The sequence below is a fragment of the Mauremys reevesii genome, linkage group 15 (genome assembly GCF_016161935.1).
Source record: "Mauremys reevesii isolate NIE-2019 linkage group 15, ASM1616193v1, whole genome shotgun sequence".
Classification (NCBI taxonomy): Eukaryota; Metazoa; Chordata; order Testudines; family Geoemydidae; genus Mauremys; species Mauremys reevesii.
Genome location: NC_052637.1, coordinates 20,587,582 through 20,610,180, shown reverse-complemented (window position 1 = coordinate 20,610,180; position 22,599 = coordinate 20,587,582). Strand labels below are relative to the sequence as shown.

Here is a 22,599-nt window from a genome sequence, read left to right as displayed (position 1 = left end):
CCACTGGGCATATTTACCTGCTAATAATCAAAGACCAATTAATTGCCAAAATTAGGCTATCCCATCATACCATCCCCTCCATAAACTTATCAAGCTTAGTCTTGAAGCCAGATATGTCTTTTGCCCCCACTACTCCCCTTGGAAGGCTGTTCCAGAACTTCGGTCCTCTAATGGTTAGAAACCTTCGTTTAATTTCAAGTCTAAACTTCCTAGTGCCCAGTTTATATCCATTTGTTCTTGTGTCCACATTGGTACTAAGCTTAAATAATGCCTCTCCCTCCCTGATATTTATCCCTCTGATCTATTTATAAAGAGCAATCATCTCCCCCCTCAGTCTTCTTTTGGTTAGGCTAAAAGTCCAGGGGGTTGGACTAGATGACCTCCTGAGGTCCCTTCCAACCCTGAGATTATATGATTCTATGATAAACAAACCAAGCTCTTTGAGTCTCTTTTCATAAGACAGGTTTTCCATTCCTCGGATCATCCTAGTAGCCCTTCGCTGTACCTGTTCCAGTCTGGGATCACTGAGTTTGTGGGTTATACTTCCTTCAAGGTTATTTTAAGTCAACGTAATTAAATAAAAGCCATGTACCTTTCCAGCCACTGTTTGTACCGGCTGTCTTGAAGCACTGACTCTGGGGCCATGTGAATAACCAAGGCTACGTGACCCTCAGCCTTCCCTTCTTGGTACCTAGAATAGACATTTAAGATCAAAGATTACAACAAGCTTGGCTCCTATTATATAGAGATCTCACCTAAGATGACAAGGCTGCTCTCCAGAATCTATTTACTACCAAGGACATGATAGAGCATAGATGATTTCCTCCAGGAAGGAAGTCTAGCAGAATGGTTAAAGCTCAGATCTGAGAGTCAAGGAGTTCTGGGTTCTACTCCACACTCGCCAAGATCCACAGTGGCCTTGGGCCTCTGATCCCACTGCCTCCATCTATACAAGGGGGACAATTCCTCACAAGCAAGAGGGAGACTAAGGACAGGGTAGGCCCATTACTCAGTGAGCAGTTTTAGCCCCCACCACCACCACCGCTCCTGGCTTGGGTGGGGGAGTTTTGCCAGCTTTAGCCTCACATGCCACTCCTGGCTGGGGTGGGGGGCACAGCAGCCATATGCCAGCTTCAGCCCCGCGCGCTGCTGCCAGCTTCAGCCCTGGGGCTTGGGGCACCCCTGGTTGAGAACTGCTGGTCTAGATAATACTTAGCCCTGCCATGAGTGCAGGGGACTAGACAAGATGGCCTCTCGAGGTCTCTTCCAGTCCTACAATTCTATGATTCCATCTCTGCGAGGTAGGTGTGATATTAAGAACAGCCATTGTCCATTCAATTGCAACGGGGGGAGGGTGCAGAAACTAAGTAATTTGCATTTTGGCAGATAACTCCAGTGGGGAAAGCAGCAGCAGGACACTTCGTGCAAGACAGACTCCACGTTGCCTACCCCTCAGCTAGAAACTGACTTATCTGGAGATATCTTCAAAGATTCAATGGACTACAGAAGAGAAGGGTACAGAATCCCAAATTATCAGCCTAGAACAAAGGTACCAGGGTGCCTTTTGACTTTGGAGGACAGATCCTAAGCCAAGAGCTTGGTCAGTGATACTGATGGAAACGTGCTGAAGGGGTTTTACCTTGAACCCAGTCTAGTCTGGGAGATTTTAGTGTCCAGAAAATGTTTCTCTCTCTCTCGTAACCATTTCGGACTTTAATCCTTATGCTCATTTCAAATCTCTCTGGAATTCAATGAACTTAAGTTAAACCAATCCAGTGCTGTGTTTGAACTGAACTGTTTGGTAACTCCAGTTACAGCAACAAACTGCTAGATATTGACTCTTTAAAGGAGCAACAAACCTTAACCTCCCTCTGATTGTTCCAGGACAGGGCTGAACATTTCAGAACACTTTTTGCAGAAATGCAGGGCTGGGGAGAGTGTGGAGTCATCTTACCAGTTATTAACCAAGGCTGGTGAAGACTAGCAGAAGTTTGATGTTGCTGGTAGGCTCCTGGATCCCAAGTGTTGGGCCAGGCCTGCTCAGTACATAGACCAAGTGCATGCTTGTTGCTGACTGTGGGCATCCCAGACAGAACTACAGTAGCAAAGCATTAAGGCGCTTAAGAGTTACGGGGTAAGAGATAACTCTTCACACATTCTGGGGTGAGATCCAGACTGAACAGTGAGTAAGCTCATCATATGCAAAGACCTTTGAAGTCTCAGCTACTTAGATGTAAGAACCCACTAAAAGATGCATATCATGCAGTCCAGTCACGTGACTACTTAAAACTAAGATAGCGGCAACCTCATGAAATATAGTAACTTACTAAGTGCATCAGAGAGAAATACCTTCACCTCCCCCCCAGAAAGTCCATTCTCCCAAGTAAGATGGGCCTTGCAAGGTGCCCTGACGGTAACAAATCCAGGCTACTCCAAGCCCTGGGGACGCAAGTTCTGGAGTCAAGTGCCCTGCACAGAGCACACCCCGTCACAGCCCTGCCTCTCATACTCCAGCTTCTGTGGATCCTTTTTTGGTGGCTCTCTCTCTCTCAGTGCACTATCTGCAGGTTTCCTTAACCAGGCCATTCAGGATGACTTTGCTGTCTGTGGCTCTGGCATTAGCCCACGAAGCATATCAGAGTCCATTTGTAACCAGGCTAACAGGAGATTTTCATAAAGTGCTCAAACCTTGGACCCCTCCCCCACCAACCCTGTATTCTAGGGAGCACCTTTCCCTCCATCCACCCCCACTATACCTGCGGAATGTGTCATTTTCACAGACAGCATCCACAAAGCCTTCATGAGGACATTCCACTACAATGAACACAGAGCCTGGATCACGAGGGGTACAGACCTCTTCGGGCAGGATCTGCAATGAAGCACACAAGGGTTACACCCTGGTCGGTCCATGGCACATGTTCTCCGAACATGCTCGAGTACGCGGCTCCCTTTTGGCAACATAACCAACAGCACATGCTGCCCAATCACCAGCCTCACTTCATTGCTCTTCCACAGCCGGCTGGCAACCTCACAGAACTTGCTCGCTCATCAACTGGGTGCCAGGGTGCTCTGCTCAATGGTCAGCGAGTCCAAGGATTCATGCTCCAGTTACCAGCCTGGCATTGGAGCCATTCATATTCTCTCTTCCCCCCCCCGCCGCCCCAATGTTGCTGGGTCACACAGCCTAATGGATCCTGGCAATGGCCTCAACAAAGCAAGAAGCATCTCAGCTGCAGCTGAGGAAAGTTCAGCTACTTTCTCTCTCATGCTCCCATGAGCTCCTTTGGGGAGCAGGTCCAGTTGTCCCTCACTCGTGTCTCCTGGGGGGCAGTGATTTTATTTATGGATCCACTAGAAACACCCATGGTTAGGGTCTCTCCCTCTTACAAGGCACTAGCCTTGGAGATTAAAGTCTTTATCTGGCCCCCAACATCAGAGCCTTTTAACCGCCTGCAGGGGGTGTGACAGGATAATGAACGAGCTTAATCAGTGAGTGGGGTCTCCTGCTTACAGTGGGTCAGGTGTGGGCACTCCTCTGGATCTGAAAGCATAAGCGCCTCTACTGCTTGAGCTAACGGACCAGCTGTGTTAGCTCACAGGCTGTCACAGACTCAAATCACTATAACTGAGCCAGCCACTGAAGCTGAGAAACAAAACACCCCATTTTTGGCATGGGATACACAGTCATTTCCATGTGTCTCACCAACCCTTCTCCTGTGATGGCAGATACTGAACGGATCCCATCTGCAGTGACAGGCACCCTGGGACAACCCGTTACAGAAGGAATGAGGCTGGGAAAGCTTGAAATTGAAACAAGCTGCCAAGGAATGTTATGGAATCCAAGGAAACATGCAAGGCTGGTACCTGCCACTAAGAGGCATAGTTCAGGGACAGTTCACTCAATCCTACCACACAACAGGAGCAATGAGAGGACTAGACTGGTTACAGCTGAAGTCCCTTCTGACCCAAGAGAGGGGATGATTGTGATTGGCATAGAGGTAATAATAATTGGAGATATACCAATCTCCTAGAACTGGAAGGGACCTTGAAAGGTCATTGAGTACAGCCCCCTGCCTTCACTAGCAGGACCAATTTTTGCCCCAGATCCCTAGGTGGCCCCCTCAAGGATTGAACTCACAACCCTGGGTTTAGCAGGCCAATGCTCAAACCACTGAGCTATCACTCCCCCCCAGCAGCATTTAGTTACTACAATGTTCTGAGTGAGATGGGTCCCATGAGGAGCACCGGTTACAAACCCAGCGTGCAGCATGGCTGGGATAGCCTAGAGTGCAGTCATACCTCTCTGCCTTCGAACGTGACACTCTTCCCATCTTTGAGAGCCGCAATGATGGGGCCAATGGCTGCTGTACCACTAAGGATGAGAACACAAAGACAGCATTAGACTGACAGCATCCGTACAACAGGATCCTCCCACCTCCCAAGCACACAGGCAGGGCTCTCGTACTTACACTGGCAGGCCCAGCTCCTTCGCTTTGGCCACCAAGAAGTTTCCCTTCTTTGGGTGAAGCTGAAAATAATTTAAAAGAAAAGTTTTTCCTCAAAAGTTCCCATGTAACAAGTCACCAACTCTTTATAATGTTTAAACATGGATGGAAAGGCGGGGGGAGCAAAAATGGGGTTCATGCCCTTACTGGCTCTGAAATGAGCCATGAAGAGGGACTGCAGGAGATTTTCCTCCGGAATTTTTTTTTTTTTTTTTTTTTTTTTTTTAAGTCTCAGGCACATCAAGTCCTCTCTGTCCTGCTTCAGTGGCTGATCTGCCCAGAGGTATGGATCTGGAGCTCCAACCTGTAGAGGTGGAGAGTCTAAGGTTTTCTTTTGAGAGTTCAGCAGCTGACTTACAGAAGTGTTACAAAAATAAAGCACTACCTAAAGTATTTTAAACAGCTACTAAAAGTCTTTCTACTCTCCATGAGCTTTCACTGCTGTTATACGTCCAGTCTCATAACCCTGCTAGTTCTTCAGTCGCCCATAGAGTCTTCTAGGAAGAGCAGGGTAGACAAGACCTGAATTTGTAGAGTAATAGACAAGCAGAAATAAAAATCTTTCTAGCCTTCATTAAAAAAAACTTTCCCTTTTGTCGGTCAATTCTAAGTGTGAAGCGCCAGACAGCATTCTAACCTTCCCGATGCTCCATCGCTAGATTTGAGTACAGTGTTACTGGATACAAAGGTTGGCATAGAATAAATGTCCAAAAAACCCTACCCTGCTATTTGGTGCTATATGTAATTAAAGTGGTCTAGATTAAAGGAGGCAGGGGCTCCTATTCCATACGACATTTCTTACTTTACAGATGAAAGCCACCACCAGGGTTGGGTCTCTGCTGCCAACTCTCCTGTTGCCATCTTTAAAGAAAAAAAAGTTAAACAGGATGATGTAGTTTCAGCATCTTTTTCCTTACAGCAAAAGGTGCCAACTTCCTGCAGTGTCCTAGAAAGCTAGGATTTAATCAGGAGTATTTTTAGTAAAACTCATGGACAGATCATGGGCAATAAACAAAAAAAGTCACAGCCTGTGACCTGTCCATGACCTTTACTATAAATACCGACTAAATCTTAGCTGCCCAGGGCCACCCGAGCAGCGGCTGACTGTGGGACTGCTTGAGCCCCACACTGGCCGCTGCAGAAGCCATAGAAGTTGTGGAAAGCCATGGAATCCGTGACTTCTCCAACCTCCATGACAGATATGCAGCCTTAGCCATAAGTGGCCATTATGATCATTTAAGTCTAACCTGTTGTCTAGAATTCCAACCCAGGGATTCCTCCATCAAACCCAAAACATCTGAAAGACACCCAGATTGATTTCACAACTTGCGGGGTCAGAGAATCCACCTGGTACCAAGGTAAGTTGTTCCAATGGTTAATAACCATCAATGTTTTAAAAAACCTGTCTCATTTCTAGTTTGAATTAATCTAGCTTCAGCATCCAACCACTGGGATCTTGTTTTGCCTCACGTTCTCTGTCTGCTCAAATTACCCCTAAGCAATATTTCAGCAAAGAGGACCTGCACTTTCTTATCTGCACCAAGAATATCTATGTAGGGGAGAAATTATACCAACATTTTAGAGTTTTTGTTCCAATTACACTAAGAAAATACAAGTTCATGCACCTGTTTTCTTCGGGGCTTCTCTATTCTTGTCACCTTCTGGACACTGCTGCGCAGCGGTGGGAGATCCAGGCTCTGAGACACATTTGGGGCTGACTCCACCATGGACTGACCTTTCAGGACTCTGATGCAGCCTGTACTCACTGGCTAAATGCCTTCCTGTTCCAAACCCAAGGGAAAAAAACAGGCTTGCTCAGAAGGCAGGAATGAGAAAACACAAATGGAGCCTTACTCAAAGTTTCTTCAAAAATGCCCTGAGCGACTTAAAAAGGGACAAGAGAGCCTGCGTCCTTGTTTCTCCATACTGCACTTCACTCATTTCAAGAGCTCTCCTCAGCAGATTCTCCAAAAGCAACAAAAATCTTATCAAACTCAAGCATGTGCTCTGAGAACAGCTGCTCGTATGAGCGTACCTAGTAACATGGAAAGCCAGTTAGGGAAGTACAAATCACAGTAACTTCCCATTTCTCTTCCATGGACTATCACCTGACAGAAGATACCAGAGTTCTTAGAGGAGGCAACATCCTTTTACCTTAAGGTCTGGCACAGGCTCAGGTTTCTTTGAAAGCTATTTTCTCACCACAGGAGAGGTAACCTAACACAACCCTATAGTTACTATGTCTCAGGTTTACAAACAGCAACCAGATACCATAACCAGTTCAAGGAAGCCCTTACTGCAACAAGTAACCCTGCTCCTCCCTCTCCAACTGCAGCTCGATAGCTTCCTACCATTCCAATCAGATGTCCGTACTCACCCACAAGAGGTACCTGATAGACGGTCATCGTCTCATCCTTATACTCGGATTCTGTATGGGGCCGCACAGCTAGCGACAAGATAGTTAAAACATTAGACATCAGCATGGCTATTAACCCCTCCAAAACAAGTATACAAGTATTAACCAGTTACTACAAACAGATGCCTCAGACTCCAGGATTGTTGACAAAGCAGCCTGGAAATTAGAGACATGTTTTAACAAGCATTCAGGAGCATGCATCTCACAGGAGATGCTCATCAGGCAGTTTCCTCAAGCCAGATGCTGAAATTCTCCACTACTACAGAGACAAATATATAGGACTTCAAGAGAAAGCAATTATACTCACAACTGCTCTAAGCAGCAGAGATTAAAACAATTCATCACTGCACATTTCTGAACAGGCCAGGGTTTCTGTGGCCTCTGTTCTTTTTACAAGTTTCCAGTCTGCTTTTATACAATCCCAAGGTGGTGCTTAAAGCAGGGGCAGTCCTACATCTGGCTCTGTAGATAGCAGAGGTATTATATATTTATGAACAGCTACTTACACTCTGAAGAATAAAACAAGCACTCACATAATTGCAAGTTGTTTTTGGTATGAAGTCAGTAAATGGCAAATGCTACACTGCAGCACCCAAAAGGTTGGATTTATTATAATCAGACCACATCTTATTTACTTTGAATAGTAAATTAGGAAGTTGTACCTGAGTTTGTAACACATGTAATGAATTAACAGCAATGGGATCAGGAGTGGATCTGTCACAAGTCTGTATCCAAAACAATAGCAGAAATCTGCATTGCATTCCCCACCGACAGGGTAGTGCAAGAAACCTGCTCAGTATGTTATAGCTCAGAAATGATGCTCCTTTTAAATCAGCTGCCTGCTCACAATGGAGAAATCCCAGTGGCACAGGACCTCAGGCACACACATGCCTTTGCTGCTAAGCTTGCTATGCATTTGCTCATTAAATCAATTACTGCATTAGAAGATGGGAGGGGGACAAATGCCATCACTTACTATTTTTAAAAGGTGATGCGGTTGGTCCTGGAATTTAATACAACTGAAGGGATTTAAATCCTCCAGCATCAGGGCATAAGCCAGCCATTGATCTTTCCCTACATGCAAGTTAGTTTTTCTGTAGCTGTCCAGGTGGTTTTGTGCACCTTAAAAGTCTCGCATTGGCCTCTGTCAGAGACAAGATAACGCAACAGTCAGACCAAGAGCTGATCCATGATGGCAATTCGTGTGTTGTATTCTTCTCTACCCTCCCCTGGAGGAGCTACCCCATAGCAAGAGTAAGAAAGAGATTACTCTTTGGGCCCAGTCAACCCTTGGCCTTCAGTTTCCAAAGATGCCCAACAATAACAGCTGAGATAGTGTTTGAGATACATAGAGAGCGGTCTACCAGAAAGTGGACTGGAAACCATTCATTTCACACAGGTCATCAGACAGCATGCTGGTTTTGAGCCAGTGACTTGGATGGGATAGGATCTGTTGCCCATTCTCAATCCGAGTCAGGCAGCTTGGCACTTTCTTTTAAAACTAAGCTCTCATTAAGACATTACCAATGTGTTCCTGATCCTGGAAAATGAGGTGCTAAGACAACCAAGCATTACAGTGACTCCTGTGTTTTCTGATATGTGGGGGAACTAAGTGCATCTCCACTTTGTCACCTGAAGCAGCCTGGAAACCAGATCCCAGAGGGACTCCAAAATAAACAGTTGGAAGAAGTCATTCTCTTTTCATTTCTCAGAGGCTGCAGCTTGGCACTTTGCCTCATAAGAACACAGGAATGGCCATACTGGGTCAGACAAATAATCCAGCTAGCCCTGTATTGTGTCTCTAACAGTGGCAAATCACAGAGCTACAGTTGAGTGATGCACCTAGTCTTCTCCTAGCTTCTGGCAATCAATTTAGGGTTGCACCAAACATAGGGTTGCATCCCTGACCATTTTGGCTAACACCCATTGCTGGAACCATCTTCCATGAACTTATCTAGGTCCTTTTTAACCTAGTTATACTTTTGGCCATCACTACATCCCCTGGCAATGAGTTCCAAAGGTTAATAATGTGCCATATAAAAAAAATACTTCTACTTCTTTGTATTAAATCTGCTGCTTATTAATGTAATTTGGTGACCCCTGTATTTTGTATTGTGGGAGAAGGTAACTTCTCTATTCACTTTTTCCATACCATTCATGGTTATGTAGACCTCTATTGTATGCCTCCTTAATCATCTCTTTTGTAAGCACAACAGCCCTAATCTTTTTAGTCTCTCCTCCTCTGGAAACCGTTCCATTCCCTCAATCATCTTTGTTGCCCTTTTCAAAACTTTTTCCAGTTGCATTACTTTTGAGATGCAGCAACAGAACTGGACACAGCAGTCAAGGGGTGGGTGCACCATGGATTGATACAGTAGCTTTAAGACACTGTTATATTTTCTATTCTCTTCCTAATAGTTCCTAACATACTTAGCCCTTTTGACTGCTACTGGGCATTGAGCTAAAATTTTCAGAAAACTATCCACAGTGACTCCAAAATCTTTCTTAAGTGGTCACAGATAATTGAGAACCCATAGCTGTATGTGTGTAGTTAGGATTATTTTTTCCAATGTTCGTTACTTTGCACTTATCAACCCTGAATTTCATCTTGTTGCCCAGTCACCTTGTTTAGTGAGATCCCCCGTAACTCTCTACGGCCAGCTTTGGACTTAACTATCTTGAATATTTTTGTATCATCTGCAAACCTTGCCACTTCAACATAATCATAAGTGATCTGGAAAGGAGCGGACAGTGAACAGAACAGGTCCCAGTACAGACCTCGGGGGACCTCACTTCATTGTGAAAAGTGACCATTTATTCCTACTCTTTGTTTCTTATCTTTTAAGAAGTTAGTGATCCATGAGAGAACCCTCCCTCTTATCCCATGACTGCTTGTTTTCCTTAAGAGCCATTAGAGGGGGATAATGTCAAAGGCTTTCTGTACTGTTGGCATCATCCTTGGCCACATGCTTGTTGACTCCCCTCAGCGAATTCTATTAAATTAGTGAGGTGTGATTTCCCTTTACAAAAGTCATGTTAACTCTTTCCCAACACATCATGTTTATTTATGTGTCTGATCATTCTGTTTTTTTACTATAGTTTCTGCCAATTTGCCCAATATTGAAGTTAGGCTTACCAGCTTGTAATTGCCAGGATCACCTCTGGAGTCAGTATTACATTAGCTACCTTCCAGTCATCGGGTACAGAGGTTTGTTTCAGCAATAGGTTATATACTAATTAGTAGTTCTGCAATTTCACATTTGAGTTCCTTCAGAACTCTTGGGTGATACCATCTGCTCCTGGTGACTAATCAAACAGTCATTTTTTTTTTCCTAAAACCTCTTCTATGAGGCATTTAAGAACCAATGGTCTTAAATTACAGCAAGGGTGGTTTTGGTTGGACCTTAGGAAAAACTTCCTGTCAGGTTGGTGAAGCACTGGAATAAACTGCCCAGGGAGGGTGTGGAATCTCCATCATTGTCTAACCTCTTAAAAAAATCTCCAAACACCTGTCAGGGATGATCTAGATAATACTTAGTCCTGCCATGAGTGCAGAGGTCTGGACTAGATGATCTCTCAGGGTCCCTTCCAGTCCTACAAATACTATGATCAATGTGGGACAGTACTTCGGATGTCTCCCCCGAAAAGGACAGCTGTAATGTGGGTATTTCCCCCACATTCTCTGCAGCGAAGATTGATTAAATGAATTCTCTGCAATGATCTTGTCGTCCTCCAGAGCTCCTTTAACACCTCGCACATAGCGAGGCAGCTGTTCAGACAGACATGCAACAATAACGTGTAGACACTGGAGACAGTAAGTGCAATCGGAGGAGTGTTGTACATACCCAGGTCTATTCCTTTCAGTGGCCCAGAAAACACTTTGATAGCTTCCAGGTAATTTTGCTGAGAGGAAGGGAAAAAAAAAAAACAAGGTAAAAATCATTACCTAAAGAAGGGTCATTGACTGCTTACTACTCAGATTAGGTAACTTTTTCAAGCAAAGGTTCACATCTAATGAAATAAGATTCTCTCTGAGGTGCAGAGAAGCTCATAAGCTCAACTCTGAGCTAGGAGAAAAATGGACCCCACTCTATACCTTGTACCTGTTAGTTTCACCAAAATATCTCTGTTCATCACCCGGACCTTATCTTTAAGATAAGTTACTAAGTCCTGGTATCATATTCGGGGAGTGTGTTTATACCTAACTTGGTTTTGGGGTGTTCTGCCACCATCCTTCTGGAATATGTTTATGCAAGTATCCAGTGCTTTGCACTTGGCTGATTTTGCAAAAACACAAAACACTCCTATGTTCTTGCCAAGTTTACGTACCAAACAGTGAATCGGCAAACCAGGCATCTGCTTTGTAACAGAGCCTGACACCATGCCCCAAGCTTCAGACTCTTTCTACTACAGGGAGAAAAATGGACACTATTTCTTCTTACTATATTAGTCCGCCACAGAAGTACATTCAGTTGTGTACATTAGTTTAGGACTGTGTCTCCCTGGAACTGACATATGGTCCTAACAGCAGCAGAATGAGCAAGCTGGCCAGAGATCTCTAGAGTTCTCCCTCCTAGCAAGCGCTCTCTTTTTGGGACAGGGTTTAGGAAAACGAATATGAAGGTCAAAGAGAAGAGCATCCCGATGAGTGGGCAATCACTAAATACCCAGATACTGTAAGAAAAATTCAATTCTGATAAGAGGAGACAAGATACTGAGACCAGCACTGGATCTATGTAGCCAATACCTCCTGCCAGCACAACAGATTTAGAACTTGTTCAGATACTTGCAGAAAAAGGCACATCCAGAAGACCTGCCCCATCATACTGTTTAGGGAGACAGGTGGAGAAAGGCTGTTCCATCTACTAGTGAGCCATTAGCAGACAAGAGCATTCCAAGTTTGCTGCTGCCTAGAGCTGTTTTCAATTGGCACAACTCACAAGCAAGCTGCACATACTGTGAAGCCACCCTGTAATTGTTTGGTTCTGCTTTTGGGGCTGTCACTTCTTCAGTTAGAGAAGTACCTCATAGAAGGAGCATTTTACAAGGTCATGCTGCACCTAGCAACTGCTCTTCGCTCACAGATTAAGGTCTGGGACTCTTAAGAGGGGCCCCACTTTCCAAAGAAAACAGCTACTCACCAGCTGTGGTGGCCCCGAGAGAACACACTTTGGGAGCCCCGTTTCCTTTAAGGTGAGAATCATTCCTGGAAGAGAGCAGGGAGAGTGCGGCTTTGGAAACAGCCTTCATCACAAACCCACAGAAGTGCCTCCACAGCAAAGACTGTGATTCACTTTCCACTATCTGTCCAATTTCCACCCTTCCTCACAAGGAGATGTCGTACCCAGTGATTAAGGTCCTGGTCTGAGACCCAGGAGATCTGTGTCAAGTCCTTGGCTCTGCTTTGTGTGACCTTGAGCAAGTCACTTCTCTTTACACCCAGATCCCCATCTGTAAAACAAGGACCACCTCACAGGGATGCTGGGAGGATAAATCATAAATGTTGGGAAGGCACACAGGTATATGGGGATAGGAATTACACTAGAGGAATGTGCTGTAGTGTAAGTAATTCAGAGTCCCAGTTTTGGGAATTTTACAGTCATTTACTTCTGAAACACCTTTCCACTCTCCTCTGATGCAAAGAAACCCACCAACAAAGGGGAAATTGGCTACTAAAGGGAAACAGAATCGGACTATATGCAAAGCGCTAACACACAAAGTAAATCGACAGAGTAGAAAGATAATTTCCCCCTATCTTTTCCTGTTAGGAGAACCTTTGGTATTTCTAGCAACTAAAGTGGGGAACTTAAGACAGGCAGGACATTTTGAGAACAATTTACCACCTTAGTTGGTCTCGTACGAGCATGAAAGCTACATTACAAGAACAGATTTAAACCATATTGCAGTTGGGTGCTGGATAAGAAAACAAACCAATATGTACAGGCTGGTAGCAACTCAGTTTAATAACAGACTCCACCAAGATATTAATTGGCCAAGCTTGTGAGTCCATCTTATTAACTTAAAAGCCTTTTTCTCTCTGTAAGGAAACTTCCAGGAATGTTCTAGGCATCAGTGAGTGGGCAAGACTTTGTGTGTGTGTGTGTGGGGGGGGGGGGCGCCTCACGTGGGGTGGGGCGGAGGGAATTTAATTAATGTTACAGGGAGAAGGGGCACCGATGATGTGTCAAGGACATACAGAACTCCTGGCATAGGGCGAGAATAGGGGATCCTGGAATGGGTGAAGGGAAAAATGGGAGGCACACAGAATCCCTGGTGGGGGTGGGGTGACTGGGGGACCCTGCAACAGGGAAAAGAGGAAAATGGGGTGCACATAGAACCTCTGCAATGGTGGTGCACACAGATCTGCTGTCAGGGGGGAGAATGGGAGGGAACACAATCTGTGGTGGGAGGGAGACTGGAAGAACCCAGTATGGGGGACAGAGTACATAGAGGCCTTGCTATGGCGGGAAAGGAAAATGAAGGCACACACAGAGCATAGGGGAAGGAACCCCTGAAATAGAGGGAGCTGTGAGGGAGGCACATGGGGAGTTTGCTGTAGGGATATGGAGGGAAGCAAGGAGCCCTTGGTGTATGCAATAAACCCTGTCTAAATAAGCCACAAAGTGTGCACCTCCAATCCCACTTACCAGACAAACCACCAACATTCGCCCAGTTCATTCTGGTCAGAAAGATGTTATCTAAACGAGCCACTTTTAACCTGAGGAGAGAAAGGGCTGGATTATGAAATAACCAAAACGCAGCCTGTACATTGTTACAACTTGTTTTCTTTAAGAACACAGTAAGGACACTTACTTGTGTTCCTGCATAAGGCGCTGGACCCCTTCCCCGCAGTTAAAGAGGTACCTGGAATGGGATTAGAACTCTTATTAGAGGAAACATCACAATTTTATATCAAAGCAGCATACTTTTATTTGCCCGCTTTAAGAGGGAAGCTCAGCACAAGGTGGTGTATAAATCCTGCAGCACCGAAAGGGCAGTGCAGACACCTGGCTGGTCACAGTGTCGTGTCCTGTTTTGAGAGCCAGCAACCTCCACAGGGGCAGGGGGACTTCATCTGAGGGCAGGTTAGTTTGCAGCTGCCCACAGGGGGACCTAGAGGGGCCAAGTCTGAGCCAGCCCGGCCGGGCTGTAGGGCCAGGTAGCGCTACCGGCAGGGTGCCCAGGGCACTGCCGGCAGGAAGCGCCGGGGCCGGGCGCCACACGCTGTTGGGTGGGGTGGGGAGCGGCTCCTCAATGCCCCCGGTGGGCCCCCCCGCACTGACCGGTTGTACTCGGAGAAGACGTAGAGCGCGGAGCCCGAGTCCCGGCTCCCAGCCGCCGCCACCTGCACGTAGACGATGCTGGGACCGGGCGCGCCCGACTCCGAGCTCTGCCGCTTCTCCCGGGCCCGCAGGTGCCGCAAAGGGTCCTTGGGCGGCCGGGGCCGGCGCGGCGGAGCGGGGCCGCTGGACATGGCGCGGCGGAGCGGAGCCCAGCGGCAACCTAGCCGCAGCCCCAGCGAACAGCCCCACATTCAGCAGCCGCGGCGCCCCCGGCCCGGCCTCCTCCACACGTGCCGCCCGGCCGGCGTCACTCCCCTCACACGTGACACACATGGACCAATCCCGCAGCGCTCGCTTCAACCATAGCGCACCTGCAGCCAATAAACATTCGGCATCGGAGCCAAGCTTGCCTCTCATGTGACATCGCCGCCCAATCGAAACCGAGCATTACTTTCCCTATTTCCCTCACCTAACACCACTCAGCTAATGAGACTTCAGCATCCGTGTGTCACATCCCAACCAATGGGATTTCAGTAGCCAGTCACGCGCCCCTCTCATATGACACAGACTGGCCAATAGGACGCGCTATTTGACGTCTCGAGGGTCGTCACACGCTAAGGGATTATTGAGAGGAATTAGCCGCCTGTCTATCTGTGGGTGTCTCTTGACAGCACCCTGCGACATTGGCCGGCAGGGAGAGGGGCGGTGGCTTTCGAAGAGCGCCTGCGCGAGGCTGGGCCGCCCCGGCAGAGCTCGCGCGCTGCCCCTAGCGGGTCCCAGGCACGCATCGAGCGCGCCCGGCGTCCCTGACGCGGATCCCGAAGCGCGTTGCCGCGAGCCAGTCTCTGGCCCGGCCGCGGGCGGGGGTGCGCGTGCTGCGGTGACGGTGGAAGGCGGCGGCAGTAGCCCCAGCCTGATCAGTTACAGCCTCGGCGCCTTCGAGCCACCTTTGCCGGGGTTCAGCCCCGCGCTTGCCGCAGTCACTGCAGCGTCAGGGGCCCCGGATGCGTTGCCTTTTTCTGGCCTCCTTAGTGGAAAAGAATAAAGCCGCTGTTAGCAAAGGCAAAGGCTGCCCGAGGATACCCGAGTGTGAAGGGTCAGGCCAGTGCGCATGGCCAAGGGGGGGTTTCCCTTACCTGGTAATAACATTTTCAGTGCCTCACACCCCCAACTGCATTTCCTGACCTCTTCCCCCCCCCCTTGAGAAAAAGTGCACTACACCCACAAGCCACTGTCTTGTAAGATTTCAGAGTAGCAGCCCTGTTAGTCTGTATCCGCAAAAAGAACAGGAGTACTTGTGGTACCTTACAGACTAACACATTTATTTCAGCATGAGCTTTCGTGAGCTACAGCTCACTTCTTCAGATGCATAGAATGGAACACACAGGAGATATTTATACATACAGAGAACATGAAAAGGTGGAAGTATGCATGCTTTTAGCCAAAAGGGCTCGTTTTCCCCCCGGAGCTTACCTAATTACACCAAGGAGGCACGGAGACAGGAAGACAAGTACCACACCCTTTATTGATCGGTCAGCTGAGCGGGTGTTCCTCTCGGCTAGTGCCAGAGAAAGAGACACACCTTACATGGCCAGATAGGCCTACCTTTATACCCCGAAACAAACAACTTAGCCTACGTTTGTCTACGTCATTTGGTTGACCTGTAGAACCTGTACATGCATCTATTAGGGGATAATTGGATACGCAGGATACATATATCATTTTGTGGGGGCTACAAGATACATCTGTTGAGGATACATTTGTCATTCTGAAGGGGACACAAGATACATCCGTTGACCCTTTGTACTAGATACTTTGGATGCATACATGTGAACGCAGCTGCATACACTTGGGGAGCCAACATATACTTGGGGAGCCAAACAAAACTGATAAGCGAAATAGCTGACTTAGGTAGATACACGGCTTTCAGTCTAATGAGTTCTGTAAGCTTTCCAACACAGTTTGGACAAGCATAACATAACTTTGGTTTACTCAGGCCTAATACGGAAAGGCTTCATTAGCACTATAATTTTCCAACAATGCCAACAGGAAGAGTCTAATCCAGGGGTCGGCAACCTATGGCACGTGTGCGAAAGATGGCCCGTGGGCCAATTTTTAATGGCAGGCTGGAGCCTGATGGGACTTCAGCATGCCATTAAAAATCCTGCCCAGCCAGGCCTGCTCTCCTCTGCCCTCTGCTCCCCCCACAGGGGCAGGGAGCAGAAGCATAGCTGTGTGCACAGGGTGGGCAAATGGCCCCACTCTCCCGGCACAGCAAGCCGCGGGGTCCGTGCTCCCGGGCCGGAGCACTGGGCTGAGTGCAGCAAGCTGCTGGTCCCTCCCCTGGAGCCCTGCCAGCGTGCGCAGCACTCTGGGAGTTGCGGCTGCACGCTCCCGTGGGGCAGCGTTTGGCTCTGCAGGGAGGCAGACATGCTCCCCGCTCAACTGGAGGGCCGGGGCTGTGTGCTCCCACAGAGCAGCATATCTAGCTCTGTGTGGAGCCTCATGGTAAGGGGCCCAGGGCTGGGAGGAGTTGGATAGGGGTGGAGGCAGTCGGGGACAGGGAGCAGGGTGGGTTGGATGTGGGGGTGGGATCCCGGGGAGGGTGGCTAGGGGTGGGGGTCTCTGGAGGGGCAGCCAGGAGCAGGGGGTTGGATGGGGCATGGGAGTCCTGGGGTTTGTGAGGGGCAGGGGATGGATGGGGTCAGGGCAGTCAGGGACAGGGAGCAGGGTGGGTTGGATGTGGGGTGGGATCCCGGGAGGGTGGCTAGGGGTGGGGGTCTCTGGAAGGGGCAGTCAGGGAGCAGGGGGGGTTGGATGGGGCATGGGAGTCCAGGGGTTTGTGAGGGGGCAGGGGATGGATAGGGGTCAGGGCAGTCAGGGGACAGGGAGCAGGGTGGGTTGGATGTGGGGGTGGGATCCCGGGGAGGGTGGCTAGGGGTGGGGGTCTCTGGAGGGAGCAGTCAGGGAGCAGGGGGGGTTGGATGGGGCATGGGAGTCCCGGGGTTTGTGAGGGGGCAGGGAGTGGATAGGGGTCAGGGCAGTCAGGGGACAGGGAGCAAGGAGGGTCCTGGGGAGGGCAGTTAGGGTGGGAGGTCTCTGGAGGGGGTGGTCAGGGGACAAGAAGCTGGGAGGTTGTATGAGATGTGAGTTCTGGGGTCCTGTCAGGAGGTAGGGGTGTGGAGAGGAGTTGGGGCAGGCAGGGAATGGGGGGGGGGTTGGATGGGTCAAGAGTTCTGGGGGTCCTGTCAGGGGGCAGGGACTGGTTGGATAGGCATGGGAGTCCCGGGGGTCTGGCTGGGGACGGGGGTGTGGATAAGGGTCGGGGCAGTCAGGGGATAGGTAGGGGGTAGGGTCCAGTCTGGGGACAAGGAACAGGGAGGCTTAGATAGGGGGTGGGGTCCTGGGGGGCAGTTGGGGGCAGGGGTCCCAGGAGGGGGTACTCAGGGCACAAGGAGCAGCGGGGTTGGGAGTTCTTAGGGGGGCATGAATTGCATGTTTCGAATTGCAAAGACTTCACGGTGTATCATACAAGGAGTCCATTATATATGTGGAGCAATTTCAAACACTTTGACTTTCAAGCCTGCCCTGTCTCCAGACACAGAAGGGGCTCCATCCATGCAGATTCCAGTACAGGCTTCCCACTTCAACTTGTGAGAAATTAGGAACTTGTTTAAAATGTCAAACAGCTCAGATCCAGTTGCACACATCTTAATTGGCTTGCGGAACAAAAAAATCTTCCAATATTGATGTTTCATGAGAGTACCAAATGTAAGCAATTAAATGAGCTTTTGATATATCTGTTGTTTCATCCAACTGGACTGCAAATAAACTGGATTGCAATCGAGAGATCAGCTGTGCCTTGATATTTTCTGGCATGTCAGAAATTTGGCAGCTATGTTGTTTTAACTTCTCTGCCACACCGTCACCAAGCATCGTCCTGCAAATGTCAATTGCAGCTGGGAGAATCAGTTCTTCCCCAGTTTTTGCAAGTCTTGTTATTCTTGGCAATGTGGTATGTAACTTGATACGATGCTTTTAAAGCACTTGTGGAATAGATACCACATTTTTCATTTTGTTTATTAATTTCTTGTAGCTTTAGTTCGAAAAAATCTCTGTTTTTTCCTACCAAATCACCATGTTTTGTTTCTAAATGGTGTCTTAATTTTGTTGGCTTCAGGCTGTCAGTGTTTCTCAAACTGGGGTTGCCGCTTGTGTAGGGAAAGCCCCTGGCGAGTTGGGCTGGTTTGTTTACCTGCCCCGTCCGCAGGTCCGGCCGATCATGGCTCCCACTGGCCACAGTTCACTGCTCCAGGCCAATGGGAGCTGCTGGAAGTGGTACGGGCCGAGGGACTTACTGGCCATCACTTCCAGCAGCCCCCATTAGCCTGCAGCGGAGAACCACGGCCAGTGGGAGCTGCAATCAGCCAGACCTAAGGACAGGACAGGTAAACAAACTGGCCTGGCCTGCCAGGGGCTTTCCGTACACAAGCGGTGACTCCAGTTTGAGAAACACTGGGCTATCATGTGCTAAAGTTACTGCACAGACTACACATTGATTTCTCCATTAACTGCAATGGAAGTGAAACCAAAATCCAAATATGCTTCATCATATTTTCTTGTTTTTGCAGATTTTTTCTCTGTATCAACTTTAGCCATTTCAGCTTCTGGCTTTTGTTTTGGAACAGTAACATCTTCTGTCAGTAAGTACCGATCCATTTTTCATCACACAATGATATGAAAAAAATATCAAACTCACCAGTGAAATAAGCACTACACAACTGCTTGTTGTAAGGACAGCATATGATACTAAACTGGAAGGCGGGAAAGGTAGATGTTACTATAGAAATGATTGGATGGGGGTGTGGCCTTCCATTGTCAACCCTGGGGTGTGGCCTTCCATTGTCAACCTTGGGGTGGCTGGTTCTGCCCCTTCTGGAACATTCCTCCATGCCCCACCCCAACCCCGGTGGGGTGCGCCCACACTTTGAAAACTTGTGTTTTACAAACTGAATTTAAGAATTTTTCTAACCATTCAAAAATCATAAAATCATAGGACTGGAAGAGACCCCATCCGGAACTGCTTTCATTTGGCCAAATAGACCACTCCGGTAGAGGGCATTCTATGTTTGAAGAGAATGAAGACACAATCGGCCAAATTAGACTACCTGCGTGCATGCAGCTATGTTACCTAGCAACCTCAGGCAAACTCGGGCTGTGGTTGAGGGTTGAGACTGCAGTTCCAGACATAGGTGGCAAATTGCGTGGAATTGGTCAGTCATCAGAAATGCTCTACAACTCATAGAGTCTATCAGGGCCCCAATGAACTTGATTCTTTGAGTTGGAATCAATGTTGACTTCCTGCTGTTTAGCATGAAACTTTTTTTGAAGTTAAATGCTACTGTGGTAGGGTTTTTTGGTATTTTCCCTCCCAAAAGGATGTTACATTTAATTACATTATGATCACTATCATAGGTGCTCACTTGTATTTTCCCTGGAGGTGCTCCATCTCCACTTCTCCCCGAGGCCCTGCCCTCATCTGTTCCTTCTCCTGAGGCCCCAGCAGTGCTCCGCCTCTTACCGCTCCTGCTCCGCCTCCTCCTGGAGGCCCCAATCCACCTGCTGCTCTCTGGCCTCTCCCAAGCCTCTTTCCCAGCCGCCCAGCAGCTGATGGGTGGAGCCCCAATGAACAGTTATGGCTGGGGGGTGCTGAGCACCCACTGTTTTTTTCTGTGGTGCTCCAGCCCTGGAACACCCACAGAGTCTGCGCCTATGGTCACTATTACTAAGAGGTTCAGCTATATTCACCTCTTGGATCAGATTCTGTGCTCCATTTAGGACTAAATCTAGAACTGCCTTTCTCCTTGTGGGTTCCAGTACTCTAAGGAGCAGTCATTAATGATATCTAGAAACTTTATTTCAGCATCCCGTCCTGAAGTGACATGTACCCAGTTAATATAGGGATAGCTGAAATCCCCCATTTTTACTGAGTTTTCTATTGTTATAGGCTTTCAGTTCCTAGAACATTTCACAATCACCATCCCATGCTGGTCAAGTAGCTGGTAGTATATTCCTACTGTGATACTTCTAGCATTTGTATACAAGCACTTATTAAGTATGTCACTCTTTAGTTGTCTGCCTTCAAGTGATGTAATTGAATGGGACTCTTTCATTTGACTGTTTCTCTTCAGTTCTTACCTTTACTTTATCAACTTCTATCCTCTCCTTTTTACTAGGATATAGAGAATCCCTGTTAATAGATCCTCCCCTAAGGGATGTCTGTCTCTGTCTGAACAGTATGCTCCTCCGCACAGTTGGCTTTCCCCCAGCCCTTCATTTAAAAACTGCTCTATGACCTTTTTAATTTTACATGCCAGCAATCTGGTTCTGTTTTGGCTTAGGTGGAGCACATCCTTCCTGTGTAAGCTCCTCCTTTCCCAAAAGATTCCCCAGTTCATAATAAACCTAAAATCTTCCTCCCAACCCCATTGTTTCATCCACACATTGAGACCCCACCGTTCTGCCTGGTCTTCTTCTCTAACCTAGAAAACTACATTTGGCCTCCAGGACCCCTTTCCTACCTTTTCCTATGTCATTGGTGCCTCCGTGTACACCAACCACTGGCTCTTCTCCAGCACTACACATAAGCCTATCTAGATGTCTCAAGAAATCTGCAGCCTTTGCACCAGGCAGGCAAGTCACCATGCAGTTCTGGTCATCACAAATCCAGCTATCTATGAAACCAGCTATCTATGTTTCTTATGATCAAATCCCCCATAACTATTACCTGTCTCTTCCTAATAACTGGAGTTCCCTCCCCCGGAGAGGTATTCTCAGTGCAGGAAGATACCACAACATTATCTGAAAGGAGAGACCCAACTATGGGATCATTTCTCTTTACTCCAGTTGGATGTTCTCCTTCCTTGAGACTTTCACCCTCCTCAACAGCACAGAGGCTGTCGGACTGGGACTGTTATACTGTGTCCCGGAAAGTCTCCTCTTTGTACTTCTGTCTCCCTTAGCTCCTCCAATTCAACCACTCTGGTCTCCTGAGGCCATACTTGGTCTCTGAGGGCAAGGAGCTCCTTGCACCAAATGCACACACACACCACCTGCACACAAGGCAAGTAATCGTACAGTGCAATGAACTGGATAGCCCCACTCTGCTACTGGACTTCTACCTGCATTATTTTTACTTGTGCATCTTGTTGTTGTATTGTACCGTTAAGCCACCAGGTGCCACAGTCTGTAAAATTACCTTATTTAAGTTAACTTCAGCCATACCTGGCAGAGCATTAAAGGATCTTATGATGAACCCATCTGGTGTGTAACTTGCTCAGAAGGAAACTCTGCAGCCAGCCCATAGTTGGTTGAACTTTGACAGACGATGGGGAGGGAGGGTCTGATCAGAACCTGTGAACCAGCAAGGGGAGCCCTGGAACTCTTCATGAGAAAAAGGATTGGGCCCACTGAGAGTGGGACCCTGTTCCCCTGCCCCCCCCCCCCAGGACTCACCATCACCATCCTGACCCCAACAGCAGCAAGGGAAGCCTCCTGAGACAAGCAAGCAGCTTCTTCCTGCCTCAGGAATCCAGCTCAACTTACGGAGAATCATAGTTACTCCTGCCGTTTACCCATAGTTCAGTGAATTTCTTCCCTTTGACCTCCAGAGCACTGGGCAGAAAACACATTGTGTCAGCACCCATCTCCGGCCTCCACAATGCTGTGTTTTAATTAGACAGTTGGATTCCCCTGGTCTGCACCAATTCTAAGTCAGCTGCTAGGTGCTGGCCAAGGCAGAATGGTCCGTCCCCCTCCCTGATGGAGGGGGAGACGTGTGGTATGCCTGGTGCACCTGTGTTGATCCACAGGCAAAGGCTGGCTCAAGTCCAGAGTTGCTGCCACCCATGGCTCAAACCAGCCTTGCTTCACACCGCAGCCCAAATGACCTTAGAGACAATCCTTATCCCTAAGTACAGATCTGGCTTGCCAACTTCCCTTCCTAAATTCGACATAAACTCCTAGTGTAGACCAGGCCTAAGGCCTGGTCTACACTAGGAGTTTATGTCGAATTTAGCAGCGTTAATTCGACTTAACCGTGCACCCGTCCACACCAGAATCGCCATTCCACAGCATGAACATGACCCATTGCCACCATGATCTCCGCGGCGCGGGATCCCGTGCTTTCTGAGATGTCTGTGCCACTCTGAGACTTCATGTCCTCACCGTGCTGCCGGAGCCTCCTCGCCCGATTTCTCAGCAGCTGACTGTGGAAAAGGTGGACGATAAGGTGCGAGGAGTTGACAACGGCCATAACTGTAGTGATGATCACAGCGGGCTCCATGCTCGCAGTGCTGTGGCGTCCGCGCTGTCACTGACCAGAAAAGTGCACGAA

At 48.1% G+C, this 22,599-nt stretch overlaps 1 protein-coding gene across 2 annotated transcripts in view; it reads right to left on the bottom strand.

Annotated features, from left to right (window-relative positions):
* Nucleotides 1–14,644, bottom strand: part of ELAC2 (elaC ribonuclease Z 2) — a 28,578-nt gene extending 13,934 nt beyond the window's left edge. Inside the window, exons 1-12 of one of the 2 annotated variants that reach the window (XM_039501886.1) lie at nt 14,576–14,644; nt 13,735–13,785; nt 13,569–13,639; nt 12,063–12,127; nt 10,767–10,824; nt 6,883–6,951; nt 6,131–6,286; nt 5,308–5,366; nt 4,470–4,528; nt 4,300–4,372; nt 2,757–2,869; nt 593–691 (exon numbers count right to left, since the gene is read on the bottom strand). In XM_039501886.1, coding sequence (XP_039357820.1) covers nt 593–691; nt 2,757–2,869; nt 4,300–4,372; nt 4,470–4,528; nt 5,308–5,366; nt 6,131–6,286; nt 6,883–6,951; nt 10,767–10,824; nt 12,063–12,127; nt 13,569–13,639; nt 13,735–13,785; nt 14,576–14,628 — 926 coding nt within the window. In that variant the 5' untranslated portion in view covers nt 14,629–14,644. Of the gene's footprint in view, nt 1–592; nt 692–2,756; nt 2,870–4,299; nt 4,373–4,469; nt 4,529–5,307; nt 5,367–6,130; nt 6,287–6,882; nt 6,952–10,766; nt 10,825–12,062; nt 12,128–13,568; nt 13,640–13,734; nt 13,786–14,204; nt 14,547–14,575 lie in introns of those variants that run through there. The other variant, XM_039501885.1, reaches the window with a different exon arrangement.
* Nucleotides 14,645–22,599: the final 7,955 nt, after the last annotated feature.